This window comes from Protobothrops mucrosquamatus, unplaced genomic scaffold (genome assembly GCF_001527695.2).
Source record: "Protobothrops mucrosquamatus isolate PMUCROS unplaced genomic scaffold, P.Mucros_1.0 scaffold1273, whole genome shotgun sequence".
Taxonomy (NCBI): domain Eukaryota; kingdom Metazoa; phylum Chordata; class Lepidosauria; order Squamata; family Viperidae; genus Protobothrops; species Protobothrops mucrosquamatus.
In genome coordinates, this window is record NW_015387479.1 from 433,672 (window position 1) to 449,824 (window position 16,153).

Genomic DNA, 16,153 nt, shown 5'->3' on the forward strand with positions numbered 1-16,153 from the left:
TTGAGAAAATGTGGAGACAGTTTAAAGGCAGCAAAACGTTTGAAGATGTCTTAAATTTTTAACAACTAAAGACGGGCTTGTAACAGCTGGAGGGCAGGGGGATACTATCTCCTACTTGCTGAAATGTTTTCTTCCTGATTATCAATGTGACCACCAGTTGCTAATGGATTGAGAAAGACTTTGCTTATTACGTAGAAAAACACTGTACCTTCTGATATTCAATAGCTATCGCTCTAGCTATACGCTCAGATGGGCCAAAAGCCCAATATTAAAAAAGTTAAAAGACAAATTTACTAGCTAGTAAAGATAATGAATGAAATTCAAATAACAGAAACAATGCCCAGGATATGGGGAGAAGCATATATAATCTTAAGAAGAAGATTATAGAAGAAAGGAATGACAGACTGAATAATTTCTTTACTAAATGTTGATTACAGGATATTTACTACTTATTGACTAAATGTATAGGGAAATGCATTCCTGGATTGACCTAAGGACATCAGACAGGCTATATTCCAGAGAGGAAGATGTTAGACCAATGATGGCTGGGTGTGGCCAATTGGGTGGGTGTGGCCCATTGGGTGGGCGAGGCTGCAGTGGTAACGGCAGACTGGGTGGGACTAAAAAGTTCAATCAATCAATTCCAACTTTGCAAGATCTTTTTTTCCCCCGCGAGAAGTTGAAATTAACTGATTGATTGAATCTTTTTTTTTTGCACATGGCGGCGGAGGCCTAAAGTGAAAAGGTTTTATAAAACCCAGCTGAAGGCGACGGCGCGCGTGCCCACAGAGAGGGCTCTGAGTGCCGCCTCTGGCACCCGTGCCATAGGTTCGCCACCACTGTGTTAGACAATAGATTTATCATAAATGCAACAGAATATATCTAGACTAAGACAAAGAAGGCAGCAACAATATTTTTAGATGCAGAAAAAGCTTTTGACATTATATATATATATATATATAAACAATAAAAGGCAAATACTATAATAAATGGAACCTTTTCTACACATTTTTCAATATGTAAAAGTACAAGGCAAAGATCTCTATCCTCTTTCTCCTATACTATAGTAATTGCTTTGGTACTCCCAGCCAACAAAATCTGAAAAGATAAACAAATAACCAGGATTAAAAGTCAAGGAGAATATACATAAAATGAAGTGCCAGGCAGATGATATGGTCAATGAACTATAGGTTAATGAGGATTACTTTATATGACTGTATCCAAGGAAAGATGTACAGTGAAAATGAACAGTGCTGGTTGGGATCTACCTCAAAAGGACAGGAAACTATATAATTGATTTTGGTCAATCTTATTCAGAAGAGGTTCTTTGGTCTGTTAAAAGATTGGAGGCAATTTGTTTACCCATCTGGACCATTTCTATAATTAAGTGGTCCCTGATTAATTTAGCTGTGTTCATCAGTATCAGTGAACAAAAGTGTCTATGGAGATTCTCTCATCCAGGTCATAGTTATCCCAAAGGTGCTTTTTCACAAGGTAACTGGACTTTCTTGTCTATCTCCAGTATACAATACAGTCCTTTCAGCAGTTCCAAGAAGGCTCCACACCCATTTGCACTACTCAGGTGACCCTGACCACACAGATAAACCTCCAGGTGGCCTCAACAACTCTATAAAAGAATGGAAATGACCAGCTGTCTGCAAGGAGTATAAATCTTTCCATTCCCCATCATCCAGTCAGAGCTGAAGAAGCTTCTTGGATGAGAAGCAAAATGTCTTCAAAGAAAAACAAGGAAGTCTAGTTGCCTTGTGAAAAAATACCTTTGGGACAGTGAAGGCTTTGTGGAAAATATATAAAATGTCCATGAAAGTTTCAGCAAGAAGAACAGAAACAGCTTTGAAGTGGAACCACTTAGAAATAGAGGCAAAGGTTTTACAAATGGTGTCAGTTTTGTAACTGCTGCCTCTAGAACAGCGGATCCCAAACTTTTCTATACCATTAGAACGCTTCTGATATATTCTCACACCCCTTACAAAACTTACAAAAGTTCAAAATAACGGCAACAAATTATGCATATACACTATAATTTTGAAAACCCAAGTTTTCACATCCCCTGGAATATCGTCTCGCACCCCTGGTTGGGAACCCCTGCTCTAGAACATGGACTAATGGGAAATAACTACTGCACTCTATATGCTTTCACAAATAATAGATAACTCATAGGCTAAGAAGGCTGCTGAAATACTGTTAAAAAGAATGATATTGGGGCTAACCATAGTTGTTCAATGGGTGCAGTGATACCAATTACAATGTTTCTCAAGTTTGGCAAGTTTAAGATGTGTGCACTTCAACTCCCAGAACTCCTCAGCCAACATTGCCCTAAAACAGTGATGGCGAACCTTGTAGAGACTGAGTGCCCCAAAACCACCCCACCCCCACCCCGCCCCACCCCCAGTCTGCCCCCACTCCTGCCTCGCCCGCCTGCAGGGCCACCCACCACCTCCACAGCCCACCACAGATCACCCAGTGGCCCAGCAGCACCATGGCGGCCACACCCTCCACCCGCGCCCTGCAGTATCATCTGCGCGTGAGGGTGGAGTCTTGTCCCCACTGCCATGTCCTTGGCTGCGCTGCTGTGCGTGGGCCGCGCCCGGGGGGTAACTCTCCTCCGGGGTGGCTGCTGGTGAGGAGGGGGCCAAGGGGGGAGGCGGGGCTGGGGCGATAGCACGCGTGCCCACAGAGAGGGCTCTGAGTGCTGCCTCTGGCATGCGTGCCACAGGTTTGCTATCACGGCCCTAAAAGATATCGTTAAGGCAGTGCAGCAGAACTCTAGCAGCAGATATTCTTTAAGATTAGTCAATTTTGCAGCCTAGAATTTGGATCACATCCCAAACATGCTTGGAAACATTAATGCTGAGTTAAAGGGCCACAACAAAATATGAATAGCAATTTAGAATTACATTTGTCCCATTTCATTCATTATGAAAAAAAAATGCATCAAGCTGCAAGAAAACTACATTAGTCTCCCTGCAGCACCCTTCAAATATACTGACAAATGTCTCTTTTGAAAGCTGGAGAGCTATTACCAGTTCAAAGAATCAGACTTCCCCAACTTAGTGCTCACCCACTGAAGTGTTGCACTATATTTCACATACTAAAATTTGCAGTCCCAGCATACAGGACAAAGCAACATGATTTATGGATGATCAGTCTTCTGCTCATGTTGCAGCTTGCTCTCCTTCTCCTAGCAGCCTTCTCCACACATGTCCAAATGTTCTCCAGAAGGTCCATTGGATCTTCAGGCCAGAACACTGGAGGAAAAAAGGACAATGCTAGAAGAGAAGAAATCCATTGTCCTGGCAAGCAGATGCAATTGGATGCAATCCAGAGGAGGAATAATACAGGGTATTAGATTGCTTAATAATGGTGAAAACTGTGCTCAGTTTTGTAGAACATGTCCCACCGCCATTTCTATATCTACAATTTTTGCAATATTCCTAGGTATTTCAGTAACTTGTTCTCAGAGCAAATGATCTATAATTGCTGGCTTAAGCAGGGCAGGGCAGCTTTCTAACAAGTGGCTACGTAGGATTGAGATATTAAATGTGCTCTAGAGCAGAGGTGCTCAAACTTTTCCAGGCTGCAGAACCTGTTAGTTAAAAAAAATCCCAGAAGTTATGATTCAAGACGCAAAGTTATAGTGACTAAAAATTGGCTGTGCTGAAGTGATTTTTTCCCCCCTTTGTTAGTCTTTCACAAAAACCACTGCAATTTCCCACAGAATCCAGGGTGTGCCACAGCCTTGACTTCTGTCCCAGAACACACACTGAGATGATCCTGGTCAGGAATACAATATTATTCTATCTTCCTGTTGTCACCATTCGGGGCAAGGTTTAAGTAGCTGTATTTACAAAGCAGGAAGGATATTATAAAATGATCTGGCTATAAGCAAGGTAGCACCCACTCATTTACGATCCAGAAGATGTGCAATTTTCAATCTCATCTTTTGAAGCATCTAGGCCCCATAGGATTGCCACAAGCTTCAGCCATGTGGAGTTCACCTTTCCATTGACTTGCCTGAAAATCAACATCCAGAGTGATCAGGATTTGCCCTGAGCTTTGAAGAGAAAAATTATCCCTGGATCCATAGTGAATTTAATTGCACTTTCCATTAAACACTTTGCAGCAAGAGACAATTCTGTGCACCTTGAAATGCAGTTTCAATGATGAAAAAAGACACAACAAATCCTCACCATCGCTTGGCATCAAAATCCTCTGCCCCCATTTAGACTCAAAATATACTAGGCCTTTTGCTTTTTGTGGGAATTATCCCACTAGCTTAGAAGGTACTTCCTAATAAAATTCTGAATGCACCCATGACCGATACTTGTTTAGGATTTTAGCTGGACAATGCCAATTGCTTACTTGTGAGTAATGTTTCCTCCACAGAACTGAAACTCTGCACAGGAAGTAATGCCCGATTCCTATTTACACACCAAAGCGACGTTAGTGAACACACCTAAACCTCATTATCTTTCAGCACCGTTTGGGGTACTATTTTGCTTTGAGAAAAGTCTCCCCCCGTTTCCCCCCCTGGGTTTGGAGGGACCTATTTGCCAAGAAATGTGCGACAGGACTACGTCCCGAACAAGCCAGTTTGCAACGTTTGCTTGCAACGTTTAGGAGGGTGGGAAGAAGCCTCCGGTTTCTGCAGAGAGACAATTCGCCCTGTTGGAAGAAGGCGAGAAATTGTGGGTCTTTTGTGTGTGTGTGCTTTCAGGTTGGAGGGGGCTCCGCAGGCATCCAAAGAGGGTCTTCAGAGTAGGGGTGGGAAATGATCAGAATAAAAATGAGGGTGGGTGGGGAAAATCAGTTCTATGCGAAGTTAATTTATGGCCTTGGAGGGAGAGGGAGAACTCTGGAAATTGTAAGAAAAGACAGGAAATAAAGGATTCAGGCAGAAGGGATCCCCGGGCAGAATATTTGAGGTGGGGAGTTTCCTGTGCCTGTTTGCTTGGAAGTAAATCTCAGTATTTTTCCACAGTAAGCGTTCATGGGGATTGAAAGGCGTAATCCGATAGGTATTTCTTCCGAGTAAATACTCGGAAATACTGCGGTCATTCAGGAACCGAGTTAAATAGGAATTTCCCACGGATGTCTAAATGTGAGGGCTACTTATTTCGAAAGTTCGGCCGATTTCATTAGAAAATGAATTGTAAGGCGCCTTGAAGGCATTTTTAAAATCCGGTGAAATCAATTGCTTCAGCATGGGTTCATTCAAATCACATTCGCACGTTAGGGATTAGGAATTAATCGAAAAGCAAGATGTAAAAATTATGGGGATGGGGAAACACACCCACGCGCGTGCAATTATAACATGAGACCCTGCAAAAAAAAAAAATTATTTTTAATGGTGCAAGATGGGAAACAATGCTTCTGAAGAAAACTGTTCCAAGTAATGGCGCTGGGATCAGGAAGATTGAAAATAACTTGGAAATTGGGTATAAATAAAATAGAGAAATCAAAGTATGTAACTGAATTTGAGAAACTGAAAAAAACGGTTCTGGTCTTCCTAAAGATTGGTAGAGGAATTGGGATAATCTAATGAGGGGAGTTTGCTTTGCTATAAAATATTATGTACATAAATACCCAAGCAGGTTATATCAGTCATTTATGGCACAGTAAAATCTTAATCAGATGAAATATATTTTTAAAAAAAGAATCTGCTCACCTCTGGAGATTTTTTTCCTTTAATTTGCCATAGGCAGCCAAAGCAATTAAAAGAGCATAATTGAAAAAAGAAGAGGATTAGAAAGAGAAAGAATCACAAGGACTTGTACCACTTGAGAGATAATCCGGAGTTGAAAAAATGTATGTGTTGCCAGCATGTGAGATCAATTAATATTGAGAACCTAATTTGACTTTTCTAAAATATGAGACAGAATTAAAGTGTAAGTAGTGTGCTAGACAGTAAAATATTAGGCATTGGGCCTCTTTAAAAAAAGATCAAAATCTTAATATTTAACCATGATGTTTGAGTCTTGCATGCAAATAAGGACAAGTGATGTTATGCTTTTGAGTTTTTGCAGGAAAAGGAAAATAAATTTTACTTTCCTAGATCGCTGCTTCTGGTGGATGAGGAAGATTTTTAATGTTACTGTACAGCACATGAATTATGCCTTGTAAAGTGTTTGCCCTCAGGTTAAAATAGAAAGTGCACTTTTATAGCCAAGAGCTTTCATTTGGTTTGGAGAGTTGCCAAAGCAGGACAAAAAGCAGGGAGGTATTATTTTATTGTTTACCATTTCCTTTTAAAAGCTCAAAAGGATTAAAAAAAACCCAAACCCTAATATGGTCCTGACCCAGGGTTAGAACCAGATGATAGCAATAGCACTTACACTTATACACTGCTTCATAGTGATTTACAGCCCTCTCTAAGCGGTTTACAGAGTCAGCATATTGCCCCCAACAATCTGGGTTCTCATTTTACCGACCTCGGAAGGATGGAAGGCTGAGTCAACCTTGAGCCAGTGAGAATCGAACTCCGGGCAGTGGGCAGTGCGCAGAGTCAGCCTGCAATACTGCATTCTAACACTGCGCCACCAGTGAGTAAGTGTTGAAAAATGGCCCAGTCCTAGTAGGCCAGGCATGTCAAACTGCCAGCCCACGACAAAACCGCGCCCATCCCATTGCTGGCAATGGGGAAAAAGTCACGATACGTCGCGCGACATCACATGATGTCGTGAGTTTGACATGCCTGTAGTAGGCTATTGATATTGCTCTTACTGGTCCCTCTAAAGTTTACCAACTATGGGGACAGAATTGAAGTAAAGATAGAGAGAAAACTATAACTCTTTGCCTGGTTTGACTGGAGAGTTGCAATTCAGATCTGGCAGATATGTAATGGTGGTCATATAGATGGCATGTTGGTTCATAACACGGCTATGATAATTAGTGTAATCATGATAATCAGCAGCTCATTTATCTGAAGGTTACCTGCTCCTTTAGTCTCTCAACTCTTGCTGTGTTCTTGACTATTTTAGCTTACTTTTGCCCATCTTCTCAGGATTGATTTGTGAGCAAAGCATTGTGTTACAGCCACTTAATTTTATTTTCTAATAATTTTCTTTTCAGTGTATATGGGACTCAAATCCATCCATGCAAATAAGGAGAATGTTAGAGACTCCAGCTTCCCATTTATTTGTTATTTTTATTCTTAAAAGGAAACTAAAACTAAGTGGGGCAGGAAAGGTGGTACTGTACTTTTAGGAAAATATTATCTCCCCCTAACACTTTCCTTTGTGGTTCTTCCAGTCCTTTTTTTCAGTACATTCAAGACCACAATGGATCACCAGGATGACACAGAACCTGATGAGCATTTCACTAAAATCAAAACTGAGGAACGTGTCCAGGACAAAACGCAAGAGGGTAGCTGTAACTATCCAGAAAGGATTAAAGATGTCCATTCCATCTTGTTCAAGAAAGTGCTGGAAGAAGTTGATAAGCGGCCCCCATCATCTTCAGAAGGAGAGAAGAACTTCATTTTGCTGAAGACCGTGCATTTGAAAACAGAGAAAGATAATATCCAGGGGCCTTGTTTAATTGATCACCCAGTGGAGCTGCATACTATGTTGCGAAGAGAGGCAGATTTCATCCGCTCGTTGGAGAGAATGCCAAATAGCATAGAGATTCAGGAGAACCCACGGAAAGTCCTGGCAGTAAGTTTGCCAGAAAGCATTTATGCACTTCATGAGATGGAAGTGATCAGTGGTCCAAAAGACAAACCAGGATTTGAGGAAGAGAGATGGTCAATTGAGAAGGATCCATATATTCCTCAGGTAACTTTTGTTCTTGATTATTCATTACAAGTAGGCCTCAATTTATGACCACAGTTGGTACCAACAAAGGAGAAAGTTTGTAGCTCAGGGTTGAAATGAGGGGTCCTTGGTGCTCTCTAAACTTGGTTGTTTTCTTACAGACGTTTCATTACCCAGACTAGGTAGCATTTATCAGTGCTAGTAAGGAGTGGGATCTGCTCTCAGTTTATAGCTTCATAACACATGGATAGATTTAACCATAGTTTCAATTGGGAAACTGGCCATCCTAGACCAAGCCAAATCTAAAAATGCTAGGGAAGTTCTAGAAGCCTGGCACTCTGACAAATTACCATCAATAGAAACAGAGACATAAACAATATCTACATACTATACCAGGGATAGGCAACCTTGGCTCTTTTATGACTCGTGGACTTCAACTCCCAGAATTCCTGAGCCAGCATGGCTGGCTCAGGAATTCTGGGAGTTGAAGTCCACGAGTCATAAAAGAGCCAAGGTTGCCTACCCCTGTACTATACAAAAGAGACAATCAACAAGCCAAAAAGACCAAAACACCTCCCTACCAGCAATCAGCATCCAGATGAGCATAGATTAACTCCATTATTATCAGTCCAACAATCAAGTAAACAATACTCCAATCAAGAGACTGCAAGACAAACCAACAGTAAACAGCCCAACCAAAGAACCTCTGAGACCACCAACATTGACAGGGTAAACCATTAGAACATAAATTGAGAGCAAACCCCAATCCTTACTAGCACTGATGATGTTACATAGTTTGGGTAATGAAACGTCTGCAAGAAAACAACCAAGCTCAGAGAGCACCAAGGTCCATAACTGGGACCAGAATTTCCATTGTTGAGCAAGGAAGTGTGCAGGGATTTATATTGATTTTTTTTTTGGTCAAATTGAAGTTAGAGAGAGAGCTGTATTAGTATGATAGTAGACACTACGCATCTGATGAAGTGAGCTGAAGTTCACAAATGCATTAAACTTTAATGTATTCTGAAAAAACCCTACGACGGTCATTCTGGCAAATTGCAGATCTGAGTATCTGAGCTTTGTCCTTAAGGTGCAAAAAATGGGATAATCTGATTGGTTTTGCTATGCAGTAAGGGTGATACAAATAAAACAACTTGCATAAAGAAACCGCAAGAGGAGCAACAATACAGATTTGAAGGGGGAAAGGAAATTCAGTGCACACAAGGATATTCACACGACATCCATCAGCAAGTCTTTACAGGAGCTGCTCCTGTTCCTGAAATCTTGGGATTCTGTCCCAACGAAAGACAGATTTGATTTAAGGAGGAGATGCCAGCAAGCGTAATGTGAGCCCTCTTGGGTTCTCCAAATACCAGTTTCCCCTTCTGAATCAGATCACTGCACAGCCCTTGACATAGATGTCCAGTGAACCCAGCGTGAGGATTCTTAATACAAATTGCTCTGACATTTTCCCAAAAGAGCATGGAGTCTATAAATCCAAGGCCGGTGTCTTGCAAGCAGTGGAACAGATGTGAAATGTTTCTGAAAGTGATGCCACCCACCAGCAAACAGACACTCCTTTTCTGCATTCCTGATGGAACACATAAGGTCGAAGAATTATTGCAAAAGCTTTGTCTCCTGATTGCATCCAGGAATAAACGTCTTCAGCAGTAGAAAATTCAGCAGATATATATTCTAAATAAGTTTCTGTTTATACTACACAGTTGCCAGGTTTTCATCAAAAGATCTGAAATCCATATCTGCTAAAAATTTCCATGGGTCAAACAACTGAACCAAGTGTATAAATTTTAAAATACATCACCAAAACAGAACTAACTCCTCTGAAAACTTCGAGAGAGGGGTGGATGACCAGTGGGATATTTGGGCAGAACATTATTGGGTGGGGGAAACACCCTGCTTCTGTTCTGGAATGCAAGGCATACTTTAAGATCAGCCTTTGCTCATTGGAAATATACCATACAAAGATTTTTACAATAATCTGCAGGCAAAAATATGCTAGTAAATTTGGTCATGTGACCTCAAGGTGCCTCAAACAGTCATAATTATGGCCCTATTGCCAAGACCCCAAAATGTGATCATATGATTGTGGGGGGGGGGCAGATGTCAGAATTTCAAAACCAGATGATAAATTCCTTTTTCGGGGGTCTGTTGTAACTTTAAATGATGGCTAAGTAAACAGTCATAAATTAAGTCATAAGTATACCAAGAGAGAGATGTGAATCTTTCATTTACATAATTTGTTGTTGTGTAGCTTTTTTTCTTCCTTTTTTCTTTTTATTATTAGTTTCTCTGTTTTCCTTTGTTGTGTTATATTAAACAAATATAGCAAAAAAATATTGTACAGTTAGTCCTCGACTTACAATAGTTCATTTATTGGCCATTCGAAGTTACAGTGGCACTGAAAAAAATGACTTATGACCATTTTTCACACTTACGACCGTTGCAGCATATCCACGGTCAAGTGATCAAAATTTAGACGCTTGACTCATATTTATGACGGTTCAGTGTCCTCGGATCATGTGATCATCTTTTGCAAGCTTCTGACAAGCAAAGTCAATGGGAAGCCAGTCTGTTCCTAAATTAACAATTGCAGTGATTCACTTAACAAATGTGGCAAGGAAAGCTGTAAAATGGGTCAAAGCTCACTTAACAAATATCTCACTTAGCAACATAAATTCTGGGCTCAGTTATGGTCATACGTCAAGGACTACCTGTAATGACTTCTAAATGATATGGTGTAAGGCAGGGGTCTTCAAACTTGGCAACTTTAAGATTTGTGGACTTCAACTCCCAGAATTCCTCAGCCAGCCCTGGCTGGCTGAGGAATTCTGGGAGTTGAAGTCCACAGTCTTAAAGTTGCCAAGTTTGAAGATCTCTGGTGTAAGGAATTATCTTTCTGGCTGTGGATGCTTCCCCCATTGAAATCGGATTGGCTTCATGCATGTATATTTTATATATATATTTCTCCTTTAAACGCAGGTTGATAGAGAAGAAGATGGAGATGGAGGCAGGGACTGGCAGCTCCTTGTAGCCGAAGAGGGAAGAATTGCTTCTCTGCCTGACTCTGAAGCAACATATATTGCAAATGGAGGAAATAAAGCCACGCTGTTGCACAATTCTGAAAGTAAAGCCCAAAGCAAGGACAGTATATCCCAACCTCCTGTTGCAATAAGCCGTGACGTTTCTTTAGAAATCCAGGAGGACATAGTCCAGCAAGGGAAAGGTATAAAATCACTTGCACAGTTTTATTTTTAGATACCTATGGTTGTAAAGGGAAGGACTTCCAGTTCCTTGAGGAACATTGACATCAGCAGCAGGCTCTGAGCTGTTATTGGGAAAGTGGGTGGACTTTCACTCCAATCAGCAGAAAAGCTCTTAACAATGTTTGCTCCTCCTCCTCTTCCTTTTTCTTGACTTGTTGCCTTTTAATTCATTTACCTATAATTATCTATGTGTAGGTAACTCAGCCTGAACTCATGTTTTTACTGTTAAGAGTGTTCATAATACGGTCAATTGACTACTCAATAAAACTATAGAAATATGAATTATTTGAGCAGATGTGTAGGAGAATCCACACTATAGAATGTTTCATTTGTTACTTACTGAAGTCATAAGAAACTCAAACAATGAACAACCTTTCGGTATTATATTAGGTTAATTGTTTAGTTTATTGCCTTGAATAAGAAATCTTGATCCATCTACTTAGGGTAGGGCTCTCCTTTAGGGCAATTCTCGTTATTCTTCCCCAAGCCTTGATATTTTTTAATGATTTGTTATATATTGGTGTCACTCTTCCTCTAAGAAGCAAAAGACTATACCAGTGATGGCGAACCTTTTAGAGACCGAGTGCCCAAACTGCAACCCAAAACCCACTTATTTATTGCCGGGTGCCAGGTGGGCGTGGCCCACTGGGTGGGCGTGGCTGTGGTCATGGCAGATTGGGTGGGTGTGGCCAAGGTGTTGCTTGTGGGGAGGGATGCCTGTGGGGGGTGGGCAGTGTTTGGGGTGATCCAGGGGGTCTCTGGCAGGTGGGGCGATGGGCAGGAGGCTCATCCTGCGGGGTGAGGTGAGGCAGGGTGGGGGTGCCATTGCCATGGGGCAAAGCAAGGGCTGGGGCAGCTGCTGCCTGATACTATTGGCCCCCGCATACAGAGGCCAGCGAGCGCATGGCGGCTGACGGTGTCCTTCAGCATCCACAGCCTGCCGGCCCCTCGACTGGCACACTCTGGGGCTCCGCAGCCCACCGCCAGCAGTTCAAAGAAGCAGCCTCTGAGGTGGATAGCCGGCTGACAGCTGAGGAAGCGATGCAGTGGGTTGTGCCCAGGAAAAGGAGAGCATGCGAGACCAGGAGGGATGGGGCGGGACAGGAGGGAGGGAAACCAGCCATGCCGGGATGCATCCAGCCATGTGGGACCTCGGCGAGTTAGCAGGTAGCTGGTTGAAGAGGGACAGTTGCCATCTCCGGGGTATGGCGCACGTGCCCACAGAGAGGACTCTTGAGTGCCGCCTCTGGCACATGTGCCATAGGTTCGCCATCACTGTCTTAGCCGAAACTAATTCTCTTCCTCTCTTCTTGTAATTACTTTATGATGTAGTTAAAACTGAATCTTTCTTCGTTACAGTAGTACAAACATAGCCTGCCAACATCTTTTCTCTGTCATGTTCCCACAATGCTGCTTTTAATTCATCCCCTGCTCACAAGAGAGACAGACTCAAGTCTCCTTAACTGTTCAGGGTGACAGTATATATCTTCTTCCAAATCTGTACAAGGGAAACTCAAGTTTTATAAAATACCTTTACTTTGTCACCCATTCACTTGCAAAGGTAGCACGAGCCCTAGAGCAGTGTTTCTCAAGCGTAGCAACTTTTAGTTGTACGGATTTCAACTCTCAGCTGAGAGGAATTCCGGGAGTTGAAGTCAACACATTTTAACCTTGCCAAGGTTGAGAAACACTGCCCCAGAGTAACTTGGGACAGGCAGGAGAGGCAAGATAAGGCTCAGTGATGAGACAGCATTTTTCTTGCCAAAATAGTAGCTTGCCAATTCAAGGTTTGGTGGGCAGCACAGCTCGACAGTGGGGGGGGGGGGATTTTAGATGCATTTATCTCAAAATCAGATGTTAAATATAAATATGAACTTGGATCTTCCCAGCTCCATGCCTGGTATTCAGATCTGTGCAGAAAGAGGAGATTGTTTAGATTATGTTAAAACAGGCCGAAGGTGTAGCACAGTGGTTCTCAACCTTTTTAATGCCGTGACCCCAACCGGTCATAAGTCGAGGACTAAACCGGTCGTAAGTCGAGGACTACCCAACCGGTCATAAGTCGAGGACTTTCCCTGCCCGGGAGCGCCGCGCATGCGTGGTTCCGCCCCCTGCGCCGGCCAAGGCGTAGCTGGCAAGCGGCAGAGATGGAGCAGGCCGACCACCAGCTGGCCCAGCCCAAGGGAGGTAAGGCACCTGCCGGAAAAGGGGAAAAATGGCGGACAAAAAAAATGGCGGACAGCCTTGCTTGGCGACCCCCGTGAAATGGTCGATCGACCCCAAATGGGGTCCCGACCCACAGGTTGAGAACCACTGGTGTAGCAGATAAGTATGAAAAATGAGTGAACTCACTTTATGAGTTTTGTACAGACAAATAAAGGAGAAAATACATTCAGAATTGTTTTTAAGTATACAGGTTTAAAGAAAAGGCATGCTGCAGAAATAGTTTATTGGAAAATAAATGAAAAAATACTGAAGAAATAAAATTGTAGAGAGATTTTTGGTGATTACTTACCGCTTCAGCCTAAAACAGATGTCAGAGGTCTTTACCAAACTCATATCTGAATTGTTATTTTGAAGTAGTCCTTTTAAAGTACTTCAACATGCATAAGTAAAAGGTATAAGTGATTCAGTTTTACAAATAAAAAATCTAGTGTCACTTAGGAGGACATTTAACAAAGGGCTGTTAAAGAATGCAGCTGTGAAACGGTTTATGTTTCAGATACAACACACAACATCACTAAATCCAGGAACATCTGTGGGGGATTCAGAAAATCAAGATGGTGCTTGTCTTAATAAGATGAAAATCCATCTAAAACATAATCCATCTGCCTTTGACTTGTCATAACAATTTATATAGCCATCCATCTTACAATTTTGAGTAATGCAAACTGCTCACAAATACGCAATATAAGAAGGCAGGGATTATATTTATGGAATTATTTACTTATGATAAATCTGTTTAGATCAACTTTGTGGATACAAAATTGTCACACTTCTCCCAAGCCTTCTTAAACAATAGATTCACTTTACAACCGTCACAACTTACTACCATAATGGGCTGGCTTCATTATAGTCATGAGGACTACTTGTATTTCCCCACCCCATGTTAATTGTGTTGATAATCATCCCTTGTGCAATCTCTGATTTCAGTAGACATACAAAAGATGCTTTTATTGGATTAATCTCACCTTAAGATCATTAGAAGATATAATTAATATTTTTTGAATTTCTGTGCCATTGATTTGCTAGAGTGCATATCAATTGCTCAAAAACAGACAGGTAATGGCACTTCTCCTGAAACATGTAAAATTATGTCAGATTGCTATAAGCAGAGGCAGTCCTTTAATTTGCCCAACCCAAACTTTTTAAGCTTTTAAAAAGTACTCAGAAGAGCTCCAGCAACCAGACTTGTCACTGTAGTATGTCACATGGATTGCCTACACCAAAGTCAGAAAAAGATCTGTAAAATTTGATTCTGGTCCAAGATTTTTGCAATGTAGATAAGCAGAAAATGGCCAGTGGTGCATTTGAAGGCCACTAATTGCCTTCTTTCCATCTTAAACTGCATGAAATAAGGGTTCAGAGAATCCATCTGGTCCAGCAGTTTGTCACAAGTCAACAAGCCAAAGCTAGTGTCGCAGGCTGATCGACGATAATAGCTGGGATTTAAAGTGATTTCTCAAAGAATATGTCTAGTCTTCTTTTAAAACCGTCTAGTCTTTTTTAAAAAAACTGTCTAAAAAGATAACAATAACCACATCTCATGGCTGAGTGATAGAATATCTCAATCCTTCTAACATGGTGTTTTCTAGATGGCATGGGACTGCATTTGTGGAATCACCATTTAGTCAGGGTTTGGTGAATCTGGGAGGGCAGTCCCAAAATATCTGTGGAAGATAGCAGGTGGAGACCAGCTGCAAAGGTTGAGGGTGGCGGCGTTATTTTGTACTGGTTCTTCCTTCATGGCCAGTTCCAGTTGGTGTTGATCAGGAATGGGAAGTCTCTCTCTTGGCCCCTAAGTTGTGGATGGCCACAGGATTCAGTACTTTCTCCACTCTGCTGGGTGAGGCATGGCTGGCTGGGGAATTCTGGGAACTGAAGTCCAGAAGTCAAAGTTGGCAAGGATGGACATCCCTGCTCTAGAACATTTCCCCTAAAGTCAGATCAGCTCCAAACCCATTGTTCTTCTGGAAGAGTCTGAAGACATGAGTATATCATCTATCTGGGTTGAGGCCACCTGGATCTGGGAATTTACATTTTTTAGTTTGTTAACATGGATATGGAACCTGCAAAGAAGCTGTATTGCTAGAAAAATTGAGAATGTTCTCTCCCAGATCGGGGTTTTTTTTCCATTTTTTTTTTGTTTTCATATTGATTTTTGTTATTTTATTTTATTGTCTTGTGTTTTTAACTGCATGCATAATTCAGAGTCATAGTGAAATAGGCAGCTATGTAAATTTACCAAATACGTAAATAAATGTTACCATCTGGGTGTGACAGGCAAGAAATTAACATTAGTGTTTTAATTAAAGGAGAGGTGGTTTTTGATAAACATATTTAACCTAGCAGCAACTTTCTTTCAGGAAGCATTCAACAACACTGCAATCTGTGTCTGTTTGCCACATTCAGTCTGTCTGACTTTAAACGCCATATGAAGAAACATTCCCACGAAAAGCCACATCTGTGCCACATCTGTCTTAAAGCTTTCCGTACGCTTTCTCTGTTGCGCAACCACGTGAACGCCCATACAGGTATGTCTGCCTTCCGTGTAAATTGAACCCCTCAGTAGAACCTGTCTCTACAGTTTGTTCCACTGTTTTTAATGACTAAACGTAGGAATATACATCTCACATAAAATAGTCATCTCTTAGCTTTCTGTTTGGGAATATTTGCAACGGGTATTTTTTGTTTATTTTTAATCAATTGATGATTACGGAAAGCTACAGTGTTTGCTTAACTTGATTAGCCAAGCCCAAAATTATGGTCTCTAAAGAACTAGTTTGTCCAGACAAAGTTCTCCACCAACTTTCTTGGTACGGGGTTTGCAGAGACTGGAGCACTGGTATGTTTTGCCATTTCAGAGCCGGCCCT

General features: G+C 41.6%; 1 protein-coding gene across 1 annotated transcript in view; it reads left to right on the forward strand.

The window, feature by feature from the left end:
- Positions 1 to 7,301: 7,301 nt before the first annotated feature.
- The window catches only part of LOC107292143 (transcriptional repressor CTCFL-like), a gene marked incomplete at its 3' end in the record, with an annotated part of 28,344 nt that continues 19,492 nt past the window's right edge, over positions 7,302 to 16,153 (forward strand). Inside the window, exons 1-5 of the mRNA XM_015821207.1 lie at positions 7,302 to 7,796; positions 9,255 to 9,383; positions 10,776 to 11,019; positions 14,312 to 14,375; positions 15,629 to 15,813. Of these exons, the coding sequence (XP_015676693.1) occupies positions 7,302 to 7,796; positions 9,255 to 9,383; positions 10,776 to 11,019; positions 14,312 to 14,375; positions 15,629 to 15,813 (1,117 nt within the window). The remainder of the gene's footprint in view (positions 7,797 to 9,254; positions 9,384 to 10,775; positions 11,020 to 14,311; positions 14,376 to 15,628; positions 15,814 to 16,153) is intronic.